General features: G+C 37.3%; 1 protein-coding gene across 3 annotated transcripts; it reads left to right on the top strand.

The window, feature by feature from the left end:
- The first annotated feature begins 662 nt into the window (after positions 1-662).
- Positions 663-22,643, top strand: LOC127519765 (matrix-remodeling-associated protein 5-like). Of its 3 annotated transcripts, XR_007931888.1 has the most exons (8): positions 663-974; positions 1,100-1,420; positions 8,683-9,012; positions 9,285-9,614; positions 16,294-16,620; positions 16,999-17,120; positions 17,264-17,289; positions 19,509-19,621. XR_007931888.1 is itself a non-coding variant. In XM_051907303.1 (7 exons), exons 1-7 carry the CDS (start codon positions 923-925, stop codon positions 19,614-19,616), a joined length of 1,494 nt encoding a protein of 497 aa, XP_051763263.1. In that variant the 5' UTR covers positions 663-922; the 3' UTR covers positions 19,617-22,643. The 3 variants fall into 3 exon arrangements, 2 of the variants coding, with proteins under 2 accessions (XP_051763263.1, XP_051763264.1); XM_051907303.1 differs by lacking the exon at positions 16,999-17,120 and having other exon boundaries at positions 19,509-22,643; XM_051907304.1 differs by lacking the exons at positions 17,264-17,289; positions 19,509-19,621 and having other exon boundaries at positions 16,999-17,257.
- Positions 22,644-23,219: the final 576 nt, after the last annotated feature.

The raw sequence follows: 23,219 nt of genomic DNA, 5'->3' as shown, positions 1-23,219 counted from the left end.
CTGTAACAATTCAATAGATTGATGATCCTTATAAAGATACTAAAGTTATTCCGTCAGAAGTGAGTGATTTTATCTTTTTCTTTTGTTGCTTGATTAACAATAATGACAGACAGCAGCAGGTTTATTAGGCTGCTGTCACTTTAAGAACGAAAGCACAGACCGAATATACTTATGGTTACATTAATTTAAGACACAACTGACTCTGTTTTCAATTAATCAGTGTAATTTTTTTTATTACTTGACCTGCCCATCCACGGATTATCTGCAGCGCCCGCAGATCTGCGCATCACTAGACAGTGCATGCCACTCTTTAGCTACCAAGTTCTAGCCATTTGCGTTAATCTTCTGTCCTATAATGGCATTCAGTGAATAATATCTGATAGTATATTTTACTAGATACTTTACCTTAAAGCAGTTTAACTACATTTAATTAAAATACTGCCCATCTCTGAATACCATAAATATTACAAAATTTAATCATACATTCAATTTATTTTAAAAATGACTGAGATTGAAAAACAAATAAATAAATAAATAAATAGCAAGTGCTTTGGCTGTCTTGTTCATCATAATTATTTTTTACATAAAAGCAACAGAACTTAAAATCTTTATTAGCAACACTGCGCATGAGCATGAATCACGTGACATCCGCCTTTGACGTCTTATCCATACGAGAGAGGTCTGTGCGTTTCGGCTGCACTCCTCTTACTATAGGGCGAGGCGGAGCTCATCTCAAAAGAGCGAACAGAAGCTGATTCATCCCATCACTAAACAGAAACTGAAAAAGAGTTTTGTTTTATATGCAGATTAAAGATCATCATTATGTCATCGCACTGCGTATATTAGGCTACTTTCAGTTTAACTGGTGAAAACAGAAGAACTGCTTCACAGAATCTGCAGTCATTTTAGGCAAAAACTGAAAATGCACCATGTCTCAGATTTGCTCTCACTGAGCATGTATTTACTCGTGTGCGGTAAGACATTTTTAGGTTATAATTGTCTCTTTGGGACAACGATGAAAACGAACGTGACGCAATTTAGTGTTTTAGTGTTTAGTGTAGTGTTTTAGTGTTTGGCTCGACTGTCATTTCTTCTTCAGGTGTTTTCGGTGCTGGTGCAGATGAAGAGTCAGTGTCTGTGATGGAGGGAGATTCAGTCACACTAACATATCCTTTGAAAAAAGAAGAAGAAATTATATGGTATTTTAATAACAGTCGCATCGCTGAAATTACTGGAGATCAGAGTAAGATCTGTACAGATGAACAGTGTAATGAGAGATTCAGAGACAGACTGAAGCTGGATCATCAGACTGGATCACTGACCATCATGAACACCAGAAACACAGACTCTGGACTTTATGATGTATGGATCTCCAGAAGAAACAGTGGCGATGGAGGATCCTACTCTGTTGTTGTTCATGGTAAGACATCATTATGTTTAGGCTATGTGATTTACTGAAAATGTGATTTATGTAGGCTACCCTTTTACAGGTTAACCAGATATTTTCTATTCTTATTTTATATATGTAATTTTGTTATAAAATGAAAAGATTAATAATTCATTCCTGTTATATTATTAAATTATTAGTAATCAGTTGTTGCATGTTTGACTAATGATAATTTTATGCGTGTGTGATTAGTCACGCCTACGTATTTACATGCTCGCATCTGGGGCTCGGCGCGCACACTTCAGAGAGTATGGCTGCATCCAAAAATCTAGGCAGCTGACTTGTTGCCTCGATGCCTAGTCAGGCAATGACTTGCAAGGTAGCGTTTGCACATGGAGGTACCTCACGAAACTGATTTCAGACAGACTTGTGAGACAACAGTTTAATGATCTACCGCAAAATAGCGCGAGAATTGATAACTAAGTGAATATTTTGTAAATGCTGCCATTATATTGTGTATATTATGTAGCCTATAACTTTTATTTTGGTTTCTAAAATCACTTTCATAATTGATAATTAGGGGTTCAAGCACGTAGTGCTGAAACCCTATTGTAATTGCAAGGATTTTTATTATTTTTCTTCTGCCGTAAAATTAATCTTGCAGCCCAAACCGTAAGGCCTAAATACTTGAAACTTTGCCAGATGATAGTCCTCAATTTGGGGAGAACCTCAGAAGTTATGACCCCAGTTGGCCATAGGTGGCGCTACAGTGATCAAAAACGCGAAACGGCTCATAACTCATAGACCATTTGTCATAGACTCAAGTGTCTTATACCACTGTAATCCTTGGCTCAAAACTAAAATGTATATCTGCGATTTCATTTTCGGTATGCAAATTTTTCCGCCATTTTGAATTTTATCCAAAATATACTTTTGCGAACTAGTCCTAGGTTTTTCGCCCGATCAGAACCAAACCAGTGCAAAAATGTTCTCTGGAGTCTGAATATCAAAAGTTATCCAAAAAAAAAGTAGAAATTTCGATTCACGGTCGCTAAGGGGCGCCAAAACGTACGATGCAGGTGGAGCCACTTGTACTAAAATGGCTATAACTCGAGAACGAAATGAGATAGTCGCAGCAAACTCGGTTCACGTGTGTACTGGCTCAATCTTTGGTCACGATAAAAAAAATCGCAACCGTTGCATCTATGCAACCATTTGTCTAATCAACTTAAAATTGGGCATGCAGTGTCTTGGTCCAAGGGGGCATGATAGTCTATGAGGACATTGGCATATCTCAAAAAACATGGCCACCATTGGCCAATGAAATTTGAGCACCTATTCGACAAGGTTAAAGGAGGTCGATCGGAACGAAACTCGGTGGGCATGATTGACTCATGGTCCTAGAGGTCTGTGAGAATTTTGAAGGAAATCAACGTTCATTTAGAAAGTGGGCGTGGCTAAATATACCCAAAAGCCTATAAATCCTAAGCAGAAACTCAGAACTTCACAAAAATAGGTGAGCACATGCAGGATATAACTCTAAAGAGGCACACCCATTTTTGTGTAGATCGGACCATAGTTGGCGCTAGAATTGTGAAAAAACTTTAAAAAACATGTGTTTTTAATGGTTTTAGATGAAAATATATATAACTTTGTGTGTGGTTGACTTATTTTCACGAGAATCATGTCCTTAGACTCCTGAATCCTTGCCGAGTCCAACGATACCAAACCTGGTAGGTTTCGCCTTATGGTTTGTGCTATGTTGTGATTCAGCGCTTAAACTTTTGCGAATATCTTAGAAACCATTAGTTTGATCGAGACGAAATCACCTTAGGAAACACGGAACCTAAGCTGATTAAATAAATAATAAAGCCCAAATGTCAAAATTTTGATGGGAAGTGGCAAAAAAATCCAATCAAAGACGTTTTTGGGTCATATTTTATGCTCTCACATATATATAAGAGTCTATATAACTTCAAAACGAAATGCGATATTTTCACCAAATCACTCTGAGGACACCCCAAAAAAGTGGTGTAGATTGGGCAATAGGTGGCACTATAACTGTCAAAAAAACTTTAAAAACCATATTTTTCCTTACTAAATTGCCTGTATTGGCTGTAAATGGTCTTTTTCATCTATGATCAAAGTGTTTACATGCTTGCTAAATAAAATATAATACCTTTTTATGTGCTTAAAGTGCTTGAACCCCGGTAAATGCTGCTTGCAGCTTTAATTTAAGTTGAGTTTGTTATTTATGTGTTTATACATTATTTTATTAAGTTGAAGTACTTTTATTTTGAAGGCTCAGTTAAAGTTTATTCGCAAATGCTGACTTCACGTCAGACTCTTAGCTCCTGCAAGCAAGCGGCAAGCACGCACATTTTGTATGCTCCGATAAAAGTTTATTCTCGTCAAAAAGGACTTGAACGCTCATAAGGAAGATTCTAAGACTATTTCCCTTTCTTGCAGTATGCAGCCAATGAGGTATTTCGTTTCGTCTGCATTTTGTGTCTGTAAAATGCCATGATGCGCACGCTTTGAGCACGCTTTCATTTTGTCAAGCTAATGTCATTTTGTATTGTCATTTATACTGTGTTTAGTTTTCACGGTGGATTTGGAGAAAAGTCTTCAATTAAACCAGTTACAAGAGAACCACTTGTGTCTGCGTATATGCTTGGAGGGAGATACATATTTAATTACTACAGTAGTAATTTCCCGCTAGAAATGACATCAAAAGTGGAAAATGTTGGTCAAAAACGTATCCGGAACCTCTTTGACAACCGGAGGACGTGGACAACCGGAGCTGACTCGTGGACAACCGGAGCTGACTCGTGGAGAACTGGAGCGACAGGTTCAGTTCAAAAGTCAATGAGCCAACTGTTCTCCTCGGGTGAAGGTTTAGGCTTAGCGGCGGCCATTACACATTGTGGCCCCAGTGCGGCATCGGCCATCTTGCCCTGTGGCTCTGGCATGGCAGCGGCCATCTTCTTGGGCGGTTTGTGCTTCGCGGCGGCCATTTCATGGCTTGGCTCCGATGCGGCGGCAGCCATTGGTGGTTTGGGCTTCGGGACAGGCAAGACAACATGGGAAGACCCACTGGAGGGATATGTGGAGGAAACTGGTGGCTGGTGAACTGACCAGGCCACGTGTGTTTCTAAGGGGAAAGGATGAGGAAGATACGATTTTCCTTGAACCTCTTAAATTTCGAAATCAGAACCATTTAAAAAGAGAATCAGATTAATAGCCTTGACTAGGGAGAAGGAACAGGCAGGTTCAATATAACGGATCCTATCCGTGTCCAGGCCCTTCAGAAAACACGTGTTAAGCGGTGCATCTGGCCAGTTCACCAAGCAAGATAGCTCAGAAAATTCCTCCACGTACCTCTCCAGCGGGCAACCGTCCTGTCGAAGGGCCCATAGACAGTCCACTGCTGAGCTGTTGGATGTCTGGACAGCCGGAGGAATCGGGGTAATGAAGATCCCCATTTTGAAATGAAAGTCCTCACTGTTTAGGTCCGTTGTTTCTGTCACAATGGTGTGGTTGCAGTGATGAGGCAGAATCGGACTTCCAATAAAAGATGGGTTTATTAAACAAAGGATATCCAAACAACAACCAAACACAAATGTACAATAAAGCAGATAATTAACAATGGACAAGGAGTGCAGGGAAGTGAGTCCAATATATAGGGAGTGCTAATTACAAAGTCCAGGTGCATGTGATCCATGGAGAGCGGGAAAGATGATGAGGAAGTGAGTGCAGGTGTGGAACAGTGAGGATCATAGGAAATGGATTCCAGGGGAGACGTGAACTGTAACACACTGTGAATATTACATAGTCGAATGTTACACATGAAAATACGTGTGTACTGATAATCTGCTATTTTCCACACCAAATAGGATTTCCATTGGAATTTCCTATATATTTAACACTTGAAAGGTTGAGTTTTGATGAAAAATCAGACCAATTAATCAAGTTTATCTACAAAACCCCAAAGCTAGAGTGAGAGTTAATGGTGCACAATAGAATATTTAAGCCTCTCCAGGCCCCCGGCCCGCCGTGGCCGCCTATGACTCCCGACGCGCCTACCGGGAGGGGGAGGTACTGTCTCAGTTCCCTTGTCTCCTGAACTCCATTTCCCATGATCCTCCTGTCTCCACACCTGCACTCACTTCCCTCGTCATCTCCCCATCATCACTCATCACCTGCACCTGGACTTCATCATCAGCACTCCCTTTATATTGGACTCACTCCCTTCACTCCTTGTCCGTTCTTAGTGTTATGTTGTTGTGGTTATGTGTGTTACGTTGTTCTATATTCTAGTATTACCATTAAAGCCTATTGTTTGTGGATCTCCGTACTTGCATCATCTCTCCTGCATACACCCACTGTAACACTCATTTAGTTGTTCTAGATCGTTCATGAGACTCATGCATGTTTGTCTGATGAGTGAATCTGTAAATCAATGATGTTCTTCTGTTTGTTTGCCTGTGCTACATTTAGGGGTGTGCAATATTGGGGGAAAAAAAAAATCTCAATATTTCTGAGATTTTAGTCAATATTTTGCTTGGTGTGTTTTTGTGCTGATACCTTGGCTGGTTTAGCTCTGTCATAGACTCGCTTTTTATATTCTTCATATTCTGTGTGCTGGTTATACTTCACAGTAGTAGCAGAAATTATCTTTTCCATTAAGGGCTGATATTTGCCTCTTTAAAGAGTTGTACTGAGTTGCACTGTCTATACGTTGAATTGGCAGTTCAGCGCTTCCGTGTTCTATGTCAGAACGCCGACTAGTTATTGGCCGGCTCCTGTGTCAGAATCACACGCATGCGTCGCGCTGCTCACGTGAACAGCATTGGCCAATAATGAGTTGCCGTTCTGATGTAGCACATGGAAGTGCTGCACTGTCTATTCAGTGTAAACTGCGTAGGAGACTGACCGGGGAGAGATGAAATTGTTGAATAAAGTAGTTATTTTTGTTTTATTTTTGCACACAAAGTATTCTCGTCGCTTTATAACATTAAGGTTGAACCACTGTTGTCATGTGGACTATTTTAATGATGTATTTACTACTTACTTTCCTAGACCTTGAATGTGGTTTTACGTTGCTTTCTTTGGGAGATTAAAAAACCTCTCAGATTTCATCAAAAATATCTTAATTGGTGTTCTGAGGATGAGCAAAGGTCTTGCAGGTGTGGAATGACATGAGGGTGAGTAATTAATGACAGAATTTTCATTTTTGGGTGAACTAACCCTTTAAGATTGATTTCCAAGGGCATTTTTCTAACCTTATTATATTTATGCGTCATCTTTTTATGTCAAATTCATACATTTAATCAATAAATCTAATTCAGTTTGAATACACTACAGACATGTTACCAATCAAATGAAGTCAGTATCAACAAAATACATTTTTGCACTGCAGAGGTGGCATGAATGCTTTTACACTGCAATTACAATTGCATAAATAATGTTACGAAAATAATTTATTTCTTTTTCATTTATTTATTTATTTAATCAGGGACAATGCACATCAATAATACATACAACTACAATGCACCAGATTTAACACTGGCTAATTTTCATCCATAATAATGTTTAAAATATAACATTTTGATTATAGCTGTATGAATATAACTTAAAGGTGCCCTAGAACGTTCTTTCACAAGATGTAATATAAGTCTAAGGTGTCCCCTGAATGTGTCTGTGAAGTTTCAGCTCAAAATACCCCATTGATTTTTTTTAATTAATTTTTTTTAACTGCCTGTTTTGGGGCATCATTAACTATGCACCGATTCAGCGCGCGGCACCTTTAAATCTCGCACTCCCTGCCCCCTGAGCTCTCGACTATAATACAGTGCATAAACAAAGTTCACACAGCTAATATAACCCTCATGGATCTTTACAAGATGTTCGTCATGCATACTTCGGATCGTGTAAGTATAGCATTTATTTGGATGTTTACATTTGATTCTGAATGAGTTTGAGGCTATGCTCCGTGGCTAATGGCTATTGCTACACTTTTGGAGAGATTTATAAAGAATGAAGTTGTTTATGCATTATACAGACTGCAAGTGTTTAAAAATGAAAATAATGACGGCTCTGGTCTCCGTGAATTCAGTAATAAACAAATGTAACTTTAACCACATGTAACAGTACATTAGCGATATGCTAACGAAACATTTAGAAAGACAATTTACAAATATCACTAAAAATATCATGATATCATGGATCATGTGAGTTATTATCGCTCCATCTGCCATTTTTCGCTATTGTTCTTGCTTGCTTATCTAGTGATGATTCAGCTGTGCACAGATCCAGACGTTAATACTGCCTGCCCTTGTCTAATGCCTTGAACATGGGCTGGCATATGCAAATATTGGGGGCGTACATATTAATGATCCCGACTGTTACGTAATCGTCGGTGTTATGTTGAGATTTGCCTGTTTTTCTGAGGTCTTTTAAACAAATGAGATTTACACAAGAAGGAGGAAACAATGGTGTTTGAGACTCACTGTATGTCATTTCCATGTACTGAACTCTTGTTATTCAACTATGCCAAGGTAAATTCAATTTTCCATTCTACGGCACCTTTAATTTTTTTTAATATAACTATTATAGCTGTATGAAATGAAATGATTAATGAATAAACCCAGTAGATAAGCCACTATCTTAATGAACGAGTTATTGATCATTCATTCAAATGACTTGTTCAAATAGCTCATCCGTTTGTTTGTTTTTTTTTTTTGTTTTTTTAATGGTTTGTTAAATCATTCGAGATTAGTTCAAAATGCAGATTCATTCAGTAACGAAACACTTGCTCAGAGACGCACAACAGTTCTTCTCTGGCTTTGTTTGGAACTATTTTCAATAGCAAAATAGAGCAAAACATAATATTTATAAACAGATAATTATTGAACTTTAGTATAAATTAAAAAAATCGCAGTCATGCTAATATTCAGTTAACAGCACTCTTGCTTGTGTGATAGTGCTTAACTACATCATATAAAATGATTTATAAGACAAATTAATATCTTGATTTTCCAGGGCATTATAACTGCATTTGAATAGGCTTTATAACTTAATGAATGCTTTTGCACTCTCAAGACGTCATCTTGCATAATGTTAAGACAGCAATCATAATATTATTGTAGACAATATATATTGCACAGCCCTATTTACATTATTAATCCACACACATTTCTCTGCGCACAATCTTTACGATAAGGAAAAAAACAATTCACAGCACTTTCCTGTTGTATAATTTTGTTTTGCTCAAAGAAACTGTTCTTCTTCAGGTGTGTCTGGTGTTGATAAAGACAAAGTGTCATTGATGGAGGGAGATTCAGTGACTCTACACACTGGTGTTAAAACAAATCAACAAGAGAAGATTACGTGGTATTTTAATGACTCTCGCATCGCACAAATCACTGTAGATCAAAGTAAGATCTGTACAGATGTTCAGTGTAAAGGTGGTGATGAGAGATTCAGAGGCAGACTGAAGCTGGACAAACGGACTGGATCTCTGACCATCATGAACATCAAGACGTCAGATGCTGGACTTTATAAACTACAGATCATCAACAGCAGAATGAGCATCACAAAGAGATTCAGTACTACTGTCGCTAGTGAGTATAATAGTGTTGAATCTCCTTAAATATATACATCTTTGATCTCATAGGTTTGATCCACTATAAGAAGTCAGAGAAGTCATAAAGTATAAGATCAGTCATGATACTGAATGTATGTTTGTCTGATTAGTGAAAGTGTAAATCAATGATGTTCTTATGCCAGACATATTTCTCTACCCACCGTCTGTATGATCTGTAGAAAAACATCACAGCACTTTCCTTTTGTGTAATTTTTTTGGCATATAATGAACTGTTCATTTCTTCTTCAGGTGCGTCTGGTGTTGATACAGACGAAGTGTCATTGATGGAGGGAGATTCAGTCACTCTACACACTGGTGTTCAAACAAACCAACAAGAGAAGATTAAATGGTATTTTAAGGACACTCGTATAGCTCAAATCATTGGAGATCTCAGTAAAGTCTGTACAGATGTTCAGTGTAATGAAGGCACTGAGAGATTCAGAGACAGACTGAAGCTGGATCATCAGACTGGATCTCTGATCATCACAAACATCTCAAACACAGACTCTGGAGATTATGAACTAGAGATCATCAGCAGCAGGATCAGCATCATGAAGAGATTCAGTGTTTCTGTTCATGGTGAGTGGCGATGTTTTTAAAGTCTTGTGCATTTGAATCACATCAATAATGTTTAGTGACATTTTTGCAATGATGTTCAAAGATTTTTTTTTTTTTTTTTTAACGTGTAAATTAATTCACATCTATTCACATTTGCTGTTAAAGGGGACTTATTATGTCCCTTTTTACAAGATTAAGTCTCAGGTGTCCTCAGAATGTGTCTGTGAAGTATCAGCTCAAAATAACCCACAGATGATTTATTATACCATGCCCTAAATGCCCCTTTTTGAGTGAGTGCATCTTTAAATGCAAATGAGCTCTGTGCATTTACACCTCATGCTGATACTCAGCAACAGCAAATAGGGAGAACAAAAATGAATGACTGTGTCAGACTGTGTCAAATACGTGTTCAGCCATACTGTATACGTATGTAAGAGCTGGAGTTGGACATTGATGAAGGAGAGACTTTGGCAGAGGTAGAAACTCCGAGAATGCATCAGGATGTTTCTGAATGGTTAGTTGATAAATTTGTTATTGCTGAAAACTTCAAACATTTAAACCGTTTTCCACATATTTGAGACATTGTGTTACAGTGCTGTAAAGTATTTGAGTAAATGTAATTAGTTTTTGTACTTAAAGGGATCCCCTGGTGTTAAGACTTAATATAACTTGATATTAAGGCTTAATATAACGTAAATGATCCATAACATATTTGGACAATGGGCAGCGCCATTTTGTTTGTGTTCTATGTCGATGACGTCAAATGGTTGCACTCTGTCAGCTACTTACATGGCTATTATTACCGCAACACAACTCGGAATATAATATACTCGGGCTGGGCGGTATATCGAGTTTGTACGATATACCGATACAATTGTAATTGAGACTATAAACTCAGCCATTAACCCTGTTCAAAATAGGGTTCCAGATCCTGCCATTTTAAGTTGTGAAGATTTTCTTAAATTCTTTTATGGGAAGATTGTCAACCTGCAGTCAAAAATACCAAAAGTGCTTGTGGCTCCATCTGTAGACCCGGCTGTACCGTGCAGCATGGAATGGGGTGAATTTCATCCTATTACCCTTCCAGTTCTGGCAGACGTTGTGGCACATCTTAAACCCTCTTCATCTAAAAGGGATGTTAAGCCAGCGTGCCTTTTTAAACAGATTTTTGATAGTGTAGGGACCACTGTACTGCCTCTTATTAACAAATGCCTTAGTCAGAGCATTTGTCCAGCGGTCTTTAAGCATGCTATTGTTTTCCCATTGTTAAAGAGGCCTAATCTGGCAATAGAGGATCCTAATAACTTTAGACCCGTTTCAAACTTATCTTTTTTAGCAAAGGTTTTAGAAATAGATGAGCCTTTTCAATCTGGCTTCAAGTCTCACCATAGTACTGAGACGGTGGATCACAAGATTTTAATTAAACGTCTGAAACACTGGGTCGGCCTAAAAGGCAATGTGCTGAAACGGTTTGAATCTTATCTCATGGACAGATCTTTCTCAGTTAGCAGTGGGAACTGTCAGTCATCAAGAGTACATCTTTCCTGGGGTATTCCACAAGGGTCGATTCTCGCCCTTTTATATTTAACCCTTTTTACCCTATTTTCAGAAAATATAAAGTATAATTTCATTGCCATGCTGATGATACACAGATCTGTTTGCCCGTGAGAGAGTTACAGTCAAACTCATTTGATGCTCTATTAACATGCTTTCAAGAGGTCAAGGACTGGATGGCTGTAAATTTTTTGAAACTTAATGAAAATAAAACCGAGGCTATTGTGTATGGCCCTAGAAAGCACAAAGTGGTTCAGTACTTAAATGCTACTACCTTATCTGGCCCTACTAAAACTAAGGTGAGTTTTGGATAGTGAGTTAAAGATAGATAGTCAAATAAACTTGTTAGATCATGTTTTTTTCAATCTACGTTTGTTAGCAAAGACTAAACCATTTCTATCTTTATCAGATTTTGAAAAGGCAATTTCAGCTATGTTTTTTTCTCGAATGGATTATTGCAACTCCCTCTATTTTGGAGTTGATGGTAAAGCACTAATGCGTCTGCAGAAAATCCAGAACGCAGCAGCGAGAATGATCAAGTCAGCAAAAAAACATGACTTCGTTACTCCGCTATTAATTTCACTTAAGTGGCTGCCAGTATACGTTATCGAATTATTTTTAAGATTCTCGTACATGTTTTTAAGGCCATTCACAATTTAGCCCCTATTAACCTGGCTAGGATGTTGACAATGTAGCTACACTCCCCCCAGATCCTTGAGATCAGAAAATAAATATTTTCTTTCCATTACTAAGACAAAATACAAACATAAAGGTGATCGAGCCTTCTCTCGAGCCGGTCCTAAATTGTGGAACGATCTCCCTGACGCTATTAGATCCGTCAAATCTTTACCTGTGTTTAAAGCCATGTTAAAATCACATTTGCTCAACTCTGATTGCAAGTTCTAATGATGGATAGTGATGTTTATTGTGTTTGTTTTCTCTAAAGTTATATGATTGTTTATACTGTTTATCTGTTGTGTTTTTTTTTCTTTTCTTTTCTTTTTTTTTGGGACTGTGAAGCACTTTGGACAACCAACGTTGAATTAAATGGTGCTATATAAATAAAATACCATACCATATATTTTTAATACGATACGGTATGAGGCGATACCGTTTATATCAATATAGGCTACAGTAGTTTTAAGCACATCTGAAAAACAGCGGTGGACGTCACAGAGTGCTGCTGCGGGGAAATGCATAATACAATTTGGCTTAAACGTGAGATATGCTTAATATTAAGGGCTTTAAAAATAACTCGTAAGATAAAGATATAGTTAACACGTAGGCCTATCGTTTAAAGCAGCTTTCCCCGTCAGATGATCACGCCAAACAGATGGAGCTTAATAGAATGGGGTCGCCACAATTCTGACTAAAATTTACATTTTGATAAAATGTTTGTTGTTGAATAATAAATGTGTTTTTGTTTTTATTTTAATTTTTAGTCAAGTGAATTTAACTTCTGCTTTAAAAAGTTTTTTTTTTTTTAGATTGTAATGTTAGAATGTAAAGTAACTTTCTCTTTTTTGCACATACTGTAGGCCTATAGTGTGCCAGACTACATGGTTACATTCCCTATTGTAGCCTATTAATAGCTTTACATATTTAATATTTGTAGGACAACGTTAGGCAGGATGTTAAATTAAGAATTAAGTAAATACAGATACATTTTTTTTCTAAATCCAAACTGGGAAGACTAATTGAAAAGTAAGTAAACAGATCACCCAGTTAGATATCACTGCTTTATGTCACGTCAAAATCAAGACGGTGACAGACGGTGTTTACGGAGCATGACTGATGTTCCAAAATAGCATAAGTTGACTATTAAAAAGAAAAACATAAATGCAAAAATATATTGTTTAAATTATTATTGCCTTTAGTTATTATTTTGGAATTAATGTAGAAATGCTTAAAACACTAACTTGATGAGATTGACTGGGTTTTGATAAATAGAACATTTATTACAATACATTGTTAATGTAGCTAAAATTACAAAATAGAACATTTTGTATTTAGTTTCTTTTTTTTTTTTTTTTTTTGATGTAATGTAAAGTAATGTTCATTTAACAACGTTAAGAGTAGGCTAATGCACATGAATTTACATTGATTCATAAATAAATAAAAAAATTGCCTCATTTCAGAACACTGCACGCCACTGACATATTGAGACTACAAGCTAGCAAAAGCCGGCAAATTGAGCTTATTCGCCGTATTTTACAACTTTCCCGCTGACGAGTTGTTTAATCAGAGGAAGTGTGCAGAAAGAAGTGAAAGAGTCTGGGACACATATTTAAAAGAGAGGGAGAGCCCCTCTCATGACGCGAATTCGCGTCTGTTGTGAAGTGAATTTCACGCGCGAATGAAGCGATAAACTCAAAATGTTCAAGCGTCCAACTACGCGCGAATAGCTTGTAAGTCGCGTCTGGTGTGAACGCCCTATGAGAGAATTGGGATCGCGCGCAAGAAAGAGAGAGAGCGCGTGCGAGACAGAGCGCTTCTGGTCTGTGTCATTCAGCGCGATTCCGCCCATCCCGCCTTCACTAATCGATAATTAATTGTGATTGAAAGCATGCAGTTCGCAGTCATCATTAATTTAAGTATTTCCACACCTCCGAGGCTGGCATTGTTTCTGCTGCTGCCATCGCGGTGTCTCTGTGCACGGAAAATTCTATCGGTTACGTCACGTGAGGTATTTTTACGAGTACAAGTACATGAGATTGGTATCGGGCCTCCCTTGCATCCCTAATGTTTAGTACATGTTAACTCGAACAGCAAAGGAAGCTGACCCCAGGCCTGTGTTAAGGTAAGGCATGTTATTCGCAATTATGTGTTGTGGCTGGGTTGTTATAGCTCTGCGTGACACTCGATGTATTAGACCTAATTTAACGGAGAAATTTTGGTATTCCTCTGTAGCCTGACGAGTAACTTTAACCGTTGTTCATGTGAACTCAAAGACAGCCTGATGCTTTGTTTATAGACTATTTGTAGTTGGCTGTTTGTTGTTTCACCTATCAATTCTTGTTAATAATGTATAATAGGGTAAATCCTGTATAGTGATTTATCCTGTATAGTTCTTGCATAAAGCAAGTAGTGTACACAGTCATAGCTGTGTATCTTTGTAACTCATTGTAAGCCCTCTTTTGAGGCATGTGAAAGGGACATCAAGAATCAGCATATGAATCTCAACAATGGTGATATGCTTCATGTATTCAAGTATACTTCAAGTATTGTTGATGAATATAATATTTTAATATCAAGTAACCACTTTTGGTCAGGAACAAGATTAGTAAACTACTCTGCTTTATGAGGCAGAATATCATTTGATCATTTTATTTCTGGTTTTCTTTGCAACAAATGATGTGGTTTGGTAAACACTGTTACAAAGACCACAAACTCACACAAAAAGCCAAGAGTCAAACTGCCCAACTAAAGGAAACACTGATCACCAAAATTATCAATAAAACATCAACATCTAAACCTCTGTTAATTCTCAAAAAGGGCTTCTGCTGGGATCTTGAGAGATTTATTGTCTTTTATCTTCAGTTGATTTCAGGCTGTGTGGTTTTAATTCAGTTGTGTTTTATTTTCTGAGAGTGCAAGCATGATGTTGAACCAACATCACATTGTGACATTGATTCAATGCCGTTACCATTGATTTTTTTTTGTTGAAATTTCAATATTTTTTCAACATTAATTGTGGGTGCAAAAGTGATATTGATTCAATGAGGTTAACGTTGACACATTAACATTGATTTAACATTTCGATCATTGCTTGCTATCTGGGTAGTTGTACTGAGTGTCAAAGATATTAGCAACCTTTACTCTTTACTTGACTACATTTTGACAACAAGTAAATGTACTTTTTAGTCCAATACATTTGACCTTTTTTAACAACCCTTTCCAATTCAGCGTGCATGTGCAAAGGCGGAAATAGAAAACAGTGTGGCAACCGCACACGGAGACTCCTCCAGAGGTATTCCTCTGGGTGAGTGTCTTTTCCAACTGCTATTTCTTACACCACACACCCCTTTTAACATGGCAGACTTCACCATGGATGAAGTGAGGGCAGTGGTGACAAAAGCACGGGCGGGATCAGCCCCAGGACCATCAGGCACCACCTATAAAATCTACAAATGCTGCCCACTGCTGCTGAAGAGGCTCTCAAAGCTCCTACGGACACTGTGGAAGAAGAAGCTGGAACCTGGGCTCTGGACTCTCGCTGAGGGCTGCTTTGTGCCAAAAGAGCTAAATTCCACAAGACTCAACCAGTTTCGGGAGATTTCCCTGCTGGACGTAGAGGGGAAAATCTTCTGGTCCATCATTGCTAAAAGGCTAACAACATACCTGCTAGTTAATGAGTTCATCGATCCCAGTGTCCAAAAAGGAGGAGTACCAGGATATTCCGCCTGCCTGGAGCATACAGCAGTGATTAGCCAGCTCATCAATGAAGCCAAGAGGAACAATAACACTCTCTGTCGTTTGGTTGGATCTCGCTAAAGCCTATTCAAGTGTCCCACACCAGCTGATCCGAAAGGCATTAGATCACTACTGTGTTCCATCAGAGGTAGTTGAGCTTGTATAATGGCACACATGGATGTGCTACAGATGAGGTTCACCAGGGGAAGTGTCACCACCAAATGGCAAAGGCTCGAAAAGGGCATCATGGCAGGATGCACGATTTCCGTGGTCCTGTTCATAGCGGCTATGAACCTGTTGCTAAAGCTAGGAGGAATGCAGTGCAGAGGCCCGAAAGCAGATGACGGCATGATAAAGTGACATCAGCTCTTGCATTGCGTGTTTTGGGGGTGAAGCAATGAAGGGAGAGGAGTGTTTATTTGATTTCAAATATGTTTCTGAGAAACTGCTTTTGCACCTCTAAATGCAATCAATAAATCTGTTATTTCATACTCTTTAAAAAAAAAGTTCACTAGGAATCCAAACTGCATTGCAACTGAATTAATGTAAATAAAAATATCAATAAATAAAAAATAAGTAAATAAAGCATGTAAATTGTGTATTATAAGCACAAAAGGTCAACAAATAGAGATCGAGCATGAGGAATTGCTCTCATATCTGCAGTTCTTGATGTTGTGTAGTTTATTTTTGTTCTCACAAAGATACTTCAATCAGTTGCTCATTTGTGTTTCAGGTGTTTCTGCTGCAGTCCGAGATAAAATGAAGAGAAAATCAGTGATGGAGGGAGAATCTGTTACTTTAGATACTGGTGTAATAAAAACAGCAAATCATTTGATTATGTGGTATTTTAATGACACTCTCATCGCTGAAATCACTGGAGATCAGAGTAAGATCTGTGCAGATGAACAGTGTAGTAAGAGATTCAGACACAGACTGGAGGTGAATCAGACTGGATCTCTGACCATCTCAAACGTCAGAATCACAGACTCTGGAGATTATAAACTAAACATCAGCTACATCAGATTCAGCATCATAAAGAGCTTCAGTGTTTCTGTCATTGGTGAGTTTCATTTAATCACTCAGTACATTTTCTTATGAACAGTTTTTAAATATATTTTGATATAAAGTAAATGTTTTCATTGTGGCCTGTTTGAAAAAGCAACTGCACATCAAGTTCCACACAACAACTAACACGTGCTGTTAAAAAGTCTATTGTTATTAACATGAAAAATACATGAAATGAATTCGTTTTCCTGTGCTGCTGTTTCCTTTTCAGCTCACAGTGCTGATGCTGCTTTAGATGATGTTCTTCTAAATCCCACTGGATTTATCACTTAAATCAATGTCATACAACTGATGACCAAAGTAGCAGACAGATAATTGTTAAAAGTTGTCTGAATCAGTCACTCTATATGTAATAATGACTGTCTGTCTTCAGCTGCTGTAGCAGGAATACATGCTGCTGTTGTTGTTGGTGTTGTGTTGGTGTTGGTGTTGGTGTCCTGCTCCTTGTTGCTTCTGGTTTAATTTACTATCGCAAGCACCAAGCAGGAAGGAATGGTGAGAATTGCATACAGCTGATGTAACAAGATGGAAATATGCTATTTATTGTGTGAAAATAGTCTTTAAAAGATGTGAACAGTTTTATTTTTATTCTAATTAACCAAAGTACTGTTTAATTGAGTTTGTTGTTGTTCAAACAGGCAGCAGGAGGGAGGACAGTCTTCAGGTAAGATACCATGTGAACTGAATCTGCCTGCTGAAAAACTAATTCAGATCTGTGAGTTTGAAACGTGTTTGAGTGTTTTATTTGGTTTCACTCAGAAATCACTGTGTAGAAACACCAGTAATAACTGACTCTTCAAGACAGTGCTGCTCTCTTATAGTTTTACTATACAATAAAGATGAATAATATAATAATAATTTGTATTGCTATCCTTATATTCTTATATTGCTATCCTTATTATTATTTATTTACCATAGGATGACCCTAGTCTAGGATGAGGGTGTATCATAAATGTTTCTCCTAGGGATGCCACAATTCTCAATATAATATTGAACCGTTCGGTACGACATTCACGGTTCAATACGCGCTTGTGAATTGCGTTTTTTTTTTTCGGTTTTACGTTTAAATAATTTATATGCGTTTTATTTCTCTCCGAATTGACTGTTCGTGTGTGCCTGTAAGTCTACGAGCTGAGATGAGGAAACTCCTCACCGCGAGTAAATATTCAATCACTATGCTCTAAAGTTAGGGGGCGCTGAACCATCATTCCACACTTTAACATGGCGAGCGGCGGTGAAGTGAGGCTACAGTACGAGGAAGCGCCGGCGTCTTTCAAATCCGTGGTGTGGAGTAGGGGTGCAACGGTTCTCGGTAAAAAATCGAACCGTACCGTTCTCCTTTTACGGTTCGGCACGCACTTGCACCGCGGTCCATCTCGAATGACGACGCATCTATAGGCTAATATGGTTTGTTTAAAATAGCAACGTGGAAAACAGACAGACAGAGTTCTGTATGTTTCAGTCGATGGATTCGCATTCTGGCTTCTAAAAACGTTGCAACAACGATAATCAAAAAGCGTGGACAAAACAGTCACTCTTTGTAAACTTTGTTCAATGCGAGTGCCGTATACTCTAATGTCCAGTCATTTAAGCCGTCATTACCCGGGTGTTGATAGCGCGCGAGCGCAGGTGAGACCTGAACAGCATACGTTGCTATCTGTGTTTAAACTGAACTCATTTAAGCCTTGCTAATTTAAACATTTAAGACAAAGACGCGAAAGAGAACTCGCGCGTGCTGTGAGAAGATTTGTGTGTGCGCTCATCCGAAGCGCGCATACGCTTATTTCAGACAGCGCGCAAATACTAAGTTCTCTTTCAAGTCTTGCGCTTCAGCGGACAAATTCATACTAAAATTATGTCAACATGCCCATCTTGGAGAGTATCCTAGCAAACATAGTCGGTTATGTTTTAAGTAAACGTATAATAGTCGAGAAAGACAATGCATGTGTAACTGGATCGTGCATGTCTTAAAGGGAAAAAAACTATTCCTGCTGCCTGTGTTTTTAATGTTAAATCAAACAACAAATGACAAAAATCACTCACTGCTCTTGACTGAATAGCCTTTGTAACTAAATAATGATTAATATTTATTTAATTTATACAGTGAAGATAATATGCAGTGTTATTTTATATTTGATTACTTTATCCATTTTTTGTACCTGAAAACTACTGTTAGATACCTGGAAAAACCTGAAAAGCATTGTTTATTTTATTTGAATATTCGCTCTATTGTATTTATTTGTGATGTTGCTTGTAGTTTGATTATTTGTTCTTATTTTCTTTATTTTTATTTGACAGTAAGTCCTGTTTTCCCTGAACATAGCACATACCGAACTGTACCAAAACCGTGACCCTAAAACCGTGATACGAACTGAACCGTGAGCAATTTGAACCGTTGCACCCCTAGTTTCTCCCAAATAAAACTAAATAACAAGTGATAAAACAAATGATAAACAATATGAAAACAAAAAGCACAACTTTTTATTAAGAGAGCATGTTAGAGGACCAGTACTGTCTTATTTACATTCACCAGTGTGATAGTTTAAGCATTTTAGATGTGCAGACTGTTTAGCAAGATGGTTTCAACAAAAGCTATTTTTTGCTGTGCGGAGGAATGTTTGAGTTCTGAAATTTAGAATATGTTTTATAGTACAATGACCTCTGATATGTCAACAGATCAAAGAAATTTCGATTGCTCATGTCATGACCCCTTGAGGAGAAACACCCCACATTTTAGACATGTTGTTCATTTTTTGTAAAAGAGACAACTATGCATTCCTCAAATATCATGAGAAAAACATTTAAAGTCTTTAGTATTTTTGTGTTTGTGTAACTGAATCATCAGTCCTGTTCTTTTACCTTCTCTTATCTGTTTTATTACAGGAGAATGATGCAGAGTACTCGCCCCTTAATCACAGTAACTCTCAATCGCCGAATGTGATGTCCCTTAATCCGTCTGTGTCTGAGGCTGCCAATGAAACACCACAGTAACATTATTATACTGACTTGAGTAATCCAAAATTCGGATCTATTACGCCATTTTTGCTTTGTAGTGTGGATGGAGAAAACAGAGGTATTTGAAAACGATGACACTTGTTTAGTCATGTGACGCATATTGTACCCATAGATATCTATAGTTATACCGGCATTGTTGTGCCTGTTATTTACATGAACAGTATTGCAAAAATTGAATTTACTCGCATATGCTGTCCTGCATGGCAAAATATGATGATAGTTGTGTTTTAAACGTTTGGAAAAAGCTTGAAAAACACTAGTGTGGATGAGGAGCGGTTTTAAATGAAAACTCAGTTTTCAAATGTCTCTGGATTACTGTAGACATAGCCTAAACTGCTATTCTGTGTGATATTTCTAAGCCATTGAGACTCATTTAAGCTTCCATTCTATCTTACATTTACTATCAAAAATTCTAACTTTTAATGCTACTAAACTAAAACTTGAAACTATTTCAAACTTACAACCTCTAAACTTAAAACTTAGAGGTTAAAGGCTTTCTCAAGCCAACATCAAAGTTTGTCGATCTTGTTTATCTAGATTTTTTCAGTGAAAAAGAACATAAAGAGAAGATAAGGGAATGAGAGAAGACAATCAGCAGAAACTCAAAACACCCAGAGAGAAATAGTGCCACAATACCAAGATTGTTGCTTCAGAAAAACAATCAATTAACAATAAATAAGAAACAAAGAAACACGTTAGCAGCAATAAAACAAAGATTGCTGATGTTTTTCATTATATAGAGGGTTTACTGAAGCAGCTAAAGTGATCCAGATAGGTATAGTGAGACATTTCATTAATAACTGAACATGAATCATGATGGATATTTTGATCAAGTAATGTCATACTCAAGACAAGCTCTTCACAGACCAGCTGTCAGTCAAACTCTCAGGTACTGAATTGAGTCTCTACTGATAATCTTTACAGTTTTACTATTGTCAATTGACAACACTACAGATGAAAACACCAGTATGATGCTGCCTCTAACAATTACATTATTATATACATATATTTGTCTATGGGTTTTTTTTTTTTGGTTTGTTTGTAATGTCATAGCTTTGTTTTGTCTAAAGTTTAAAGGTTAAAATCCTCAAGGGTTGATCCATGAAATATCACCACTGTGTCCTTGATCAAACTCTGAATCTCAGGAACTGAACCTGTAATAAGTGCTCTGAAAGACACTGTGGAGGAAAGTGGCAACAAAAAATGCCAAATATGTGTTTTATTGTATTTCATTTGCAATATATTGTGTTGTTGTTGTTTTTTTTTCAATGTTCCATACCTTTTACTGGCTGCTGCACAAGCCTTTTTACAGGTATTAAGCATCTGAATGCTGTTTTAAGCACTTCACATAAATACACTTGTCTGAACAAAAAGACTTGAAATTGTGCAAATCTCTGTTTGTTAGGTTCATCCTGTTTGATTTACTCATTCAAAGAGCTCATTGTCTGCTCACTGAACTCTGAGATCTGGGGTTCCCAAATCAACAGCAGGATTTAGGTGTCATCGTGGTGCACTTTATTGTAAATGTTCTCAGAAAAGCCATTTCAGTTTCTCAGTTAAAGTACTACACTGTAAAAAATAAATGTGATTTTAACAGTAAAATATTGTAAAAACGGTACGAAAAAAATTGTAAATGGGTTAACAGTAAGTTCCAGTACTATGTACAGGGAAAAACTGTAAAAGCTCTTACCAGACATTTTATGTAATTTTCACAGTAAAATGCTGTAAATTTTACAATTTGTAGAAGTAAAAAAGAACAAATCAATGTATAATTTACAGTCAAAAACTGTAAACTGATATTCCCACAATTCCCTGTGACACTCCACATTTGAAAGTATTTTGTTTAAAAAATCATGTTTCTTAATAGTTTTTGTTATCAGTTATGTACATTAGGGTTTTATGTTACATCTTCTGTTGTTTAATGAATGTTTATTGCATTATGTAAGTGTTGTGGGTTACCATGATGGTGTTTTGCATTTGCGTGAATGACTCTTTGCACCCTCTTTACATTAGTATATACTTCAGCTCGTGGAAAAGTTTTTTGTGCTGAACTCTGATTCTTCATGTGGCTTTCTCTTTTACCACCTGCATTATTAGGTGGTTGTCAGTATATGTTAAAGGTACAAAACAGATTTTAGTAGTAGTGTGCATTGTTGAATTTACTTGTTTACATTCAAATTTTCTTGTTTGTAAATTAGTTTTATACTGTAAAATTGACAGTTTGTTCTGTAAGTGTTTGTAATGACGGGTCGACAGAAGGAGGATCCATTTGCAGCTTTATTAAGATAATTACCAAAGCAGACAGGGGCAGAGGCATAAACAGGGACAGGCAATGGTCGAGGCAGGCGGCAGACGAACAGAGTAAAGTCACAGGCAATGGTCAGGGCAGGCGGCAAACAAACACAGTCCAACGGCAACAGAAATACAATCCACAAGAAAACGCTCAGTAGTGATCACCGGGGCAAATCAAGACTTCGCAAAGGGTGTGTGTGTGTGTGTGTGTGTGTCTTAAATAGTGTGAGTGTAATGAGGTGCAGGTGTGTGCGCAATCAGTCCCAGGTATGAGGGCCTATGGGAAACGTAGTCCGAATGTAAACCAGTCAATATTCAGGTGACGGCTCCCTCCGGTGGTGCGGAGGAGGAGGCGCGAGAGCCACATTCGTGACAGTGTTTTTACAGTTTTTCTGTATTTTTTACAAAATTATTCTGGCAACCACAGCTGCCAAAATTATTTTGTAAAAACTACGGAATATTTTTTACAGTGTATGAAAGGCCTCAGAAAAACCTGTGCCACAATCTCAGAAGACAAAACTTTGGTGCCTTGCACATTAAGTCGTTTGTTTGTTTGTTTGTTTGTTTTCTTTAACTTTGCAACAGTCCAGGAAAAGGTGATTTCAATTTTTATAAAAATGCTTGTATTTCCTGAATTATGGAAAGGAACTTGAAAGGTCTTTGTGTGTTCATGTGATAAATGACATTAAAACAGATCTGATTCACTCATAACGGCTGGAATCTGAGTTTGTTATCAGAGATAACTGAACTAAGCTAATAGATTGACAGTCTTTGTACATTCCCTGCAAACAAGCCTGCACCGGTCCTTTACAGGCCCACTTTTAAGAAAAAATATGAGAATAATATTTAAATGTTTCACATGTAGTTTAAGACTGGATTTAGATTTTTAAAATGTACTGTAAGGGAATATTTTTTATGTTTTAAAACCTATTACAATTATGAAAATATGATGTTTTTGGTGAGTTCATAATGTAATACATTTCCCATAATGTAAGAATTATGACAGGCTATGAGCTCAAGATTTTGTTACGTTTTGAGAAAAATTATTACATTATGAACATTTTACTACAATAATAATGTAATACTTATGACATTATGTGCAGTTATTACATTATGAGTTGCTACAAGCCCTCACAGCACTATTAATCTGCAACAATAAATCTGTTTCACTATAAATACTTTTTAGCTACTATACACTGTAAAAAAATAAATGTAAAAAACAGTGAAATGCATGGCAGCACAGGGTGCCAAACCTTTACCATTAATGAAAATAACGGTTAAAAGGGC

Source organism: Ctenopharyngodon idella, chromosome 10 (genome assembly GCF_019924925.1).
Source record: "Ctenopharyngodon idella isolate HZGC_01 chromosome 10, HZGC01, whole genome shotgun sequence".
Lineage (NCBI taxonomy): Eukaryota > Metazoa > Chordata > Actinopteri > Cypriniformes > Xenocyprididae > Ctenopharyngodon > Ctenopharyngodon idella.
This window is presented reverse-complemented; position numbering and strand designations above follow the sequence as displayed.

Excerpts from the sequence above, each read along its gene's own strand:
- LOC127519765 (XM_051907303.1), top strand. The coding sequence starts at position 923 with ATGCACCATGTCTCAGATTTGCTCTCACTGAGCATGTATTTACTCGTG. Across the intron at positions 975-1,099 it reads CATGTATTTACTCGTGTGCG|GTGTTTTCGGTGCTGGTGCA; the intron begins GTAAGACATTTT and ends TTTCTTCTTCAG. Across the intron at positions 17,290-19,508 it reads GGAGGGAGGACAGTCTTCAG|GAGAATGATGCAGAGTACTC; the intron begins GTAAGATACCAT and ends GTTTTATTACAG.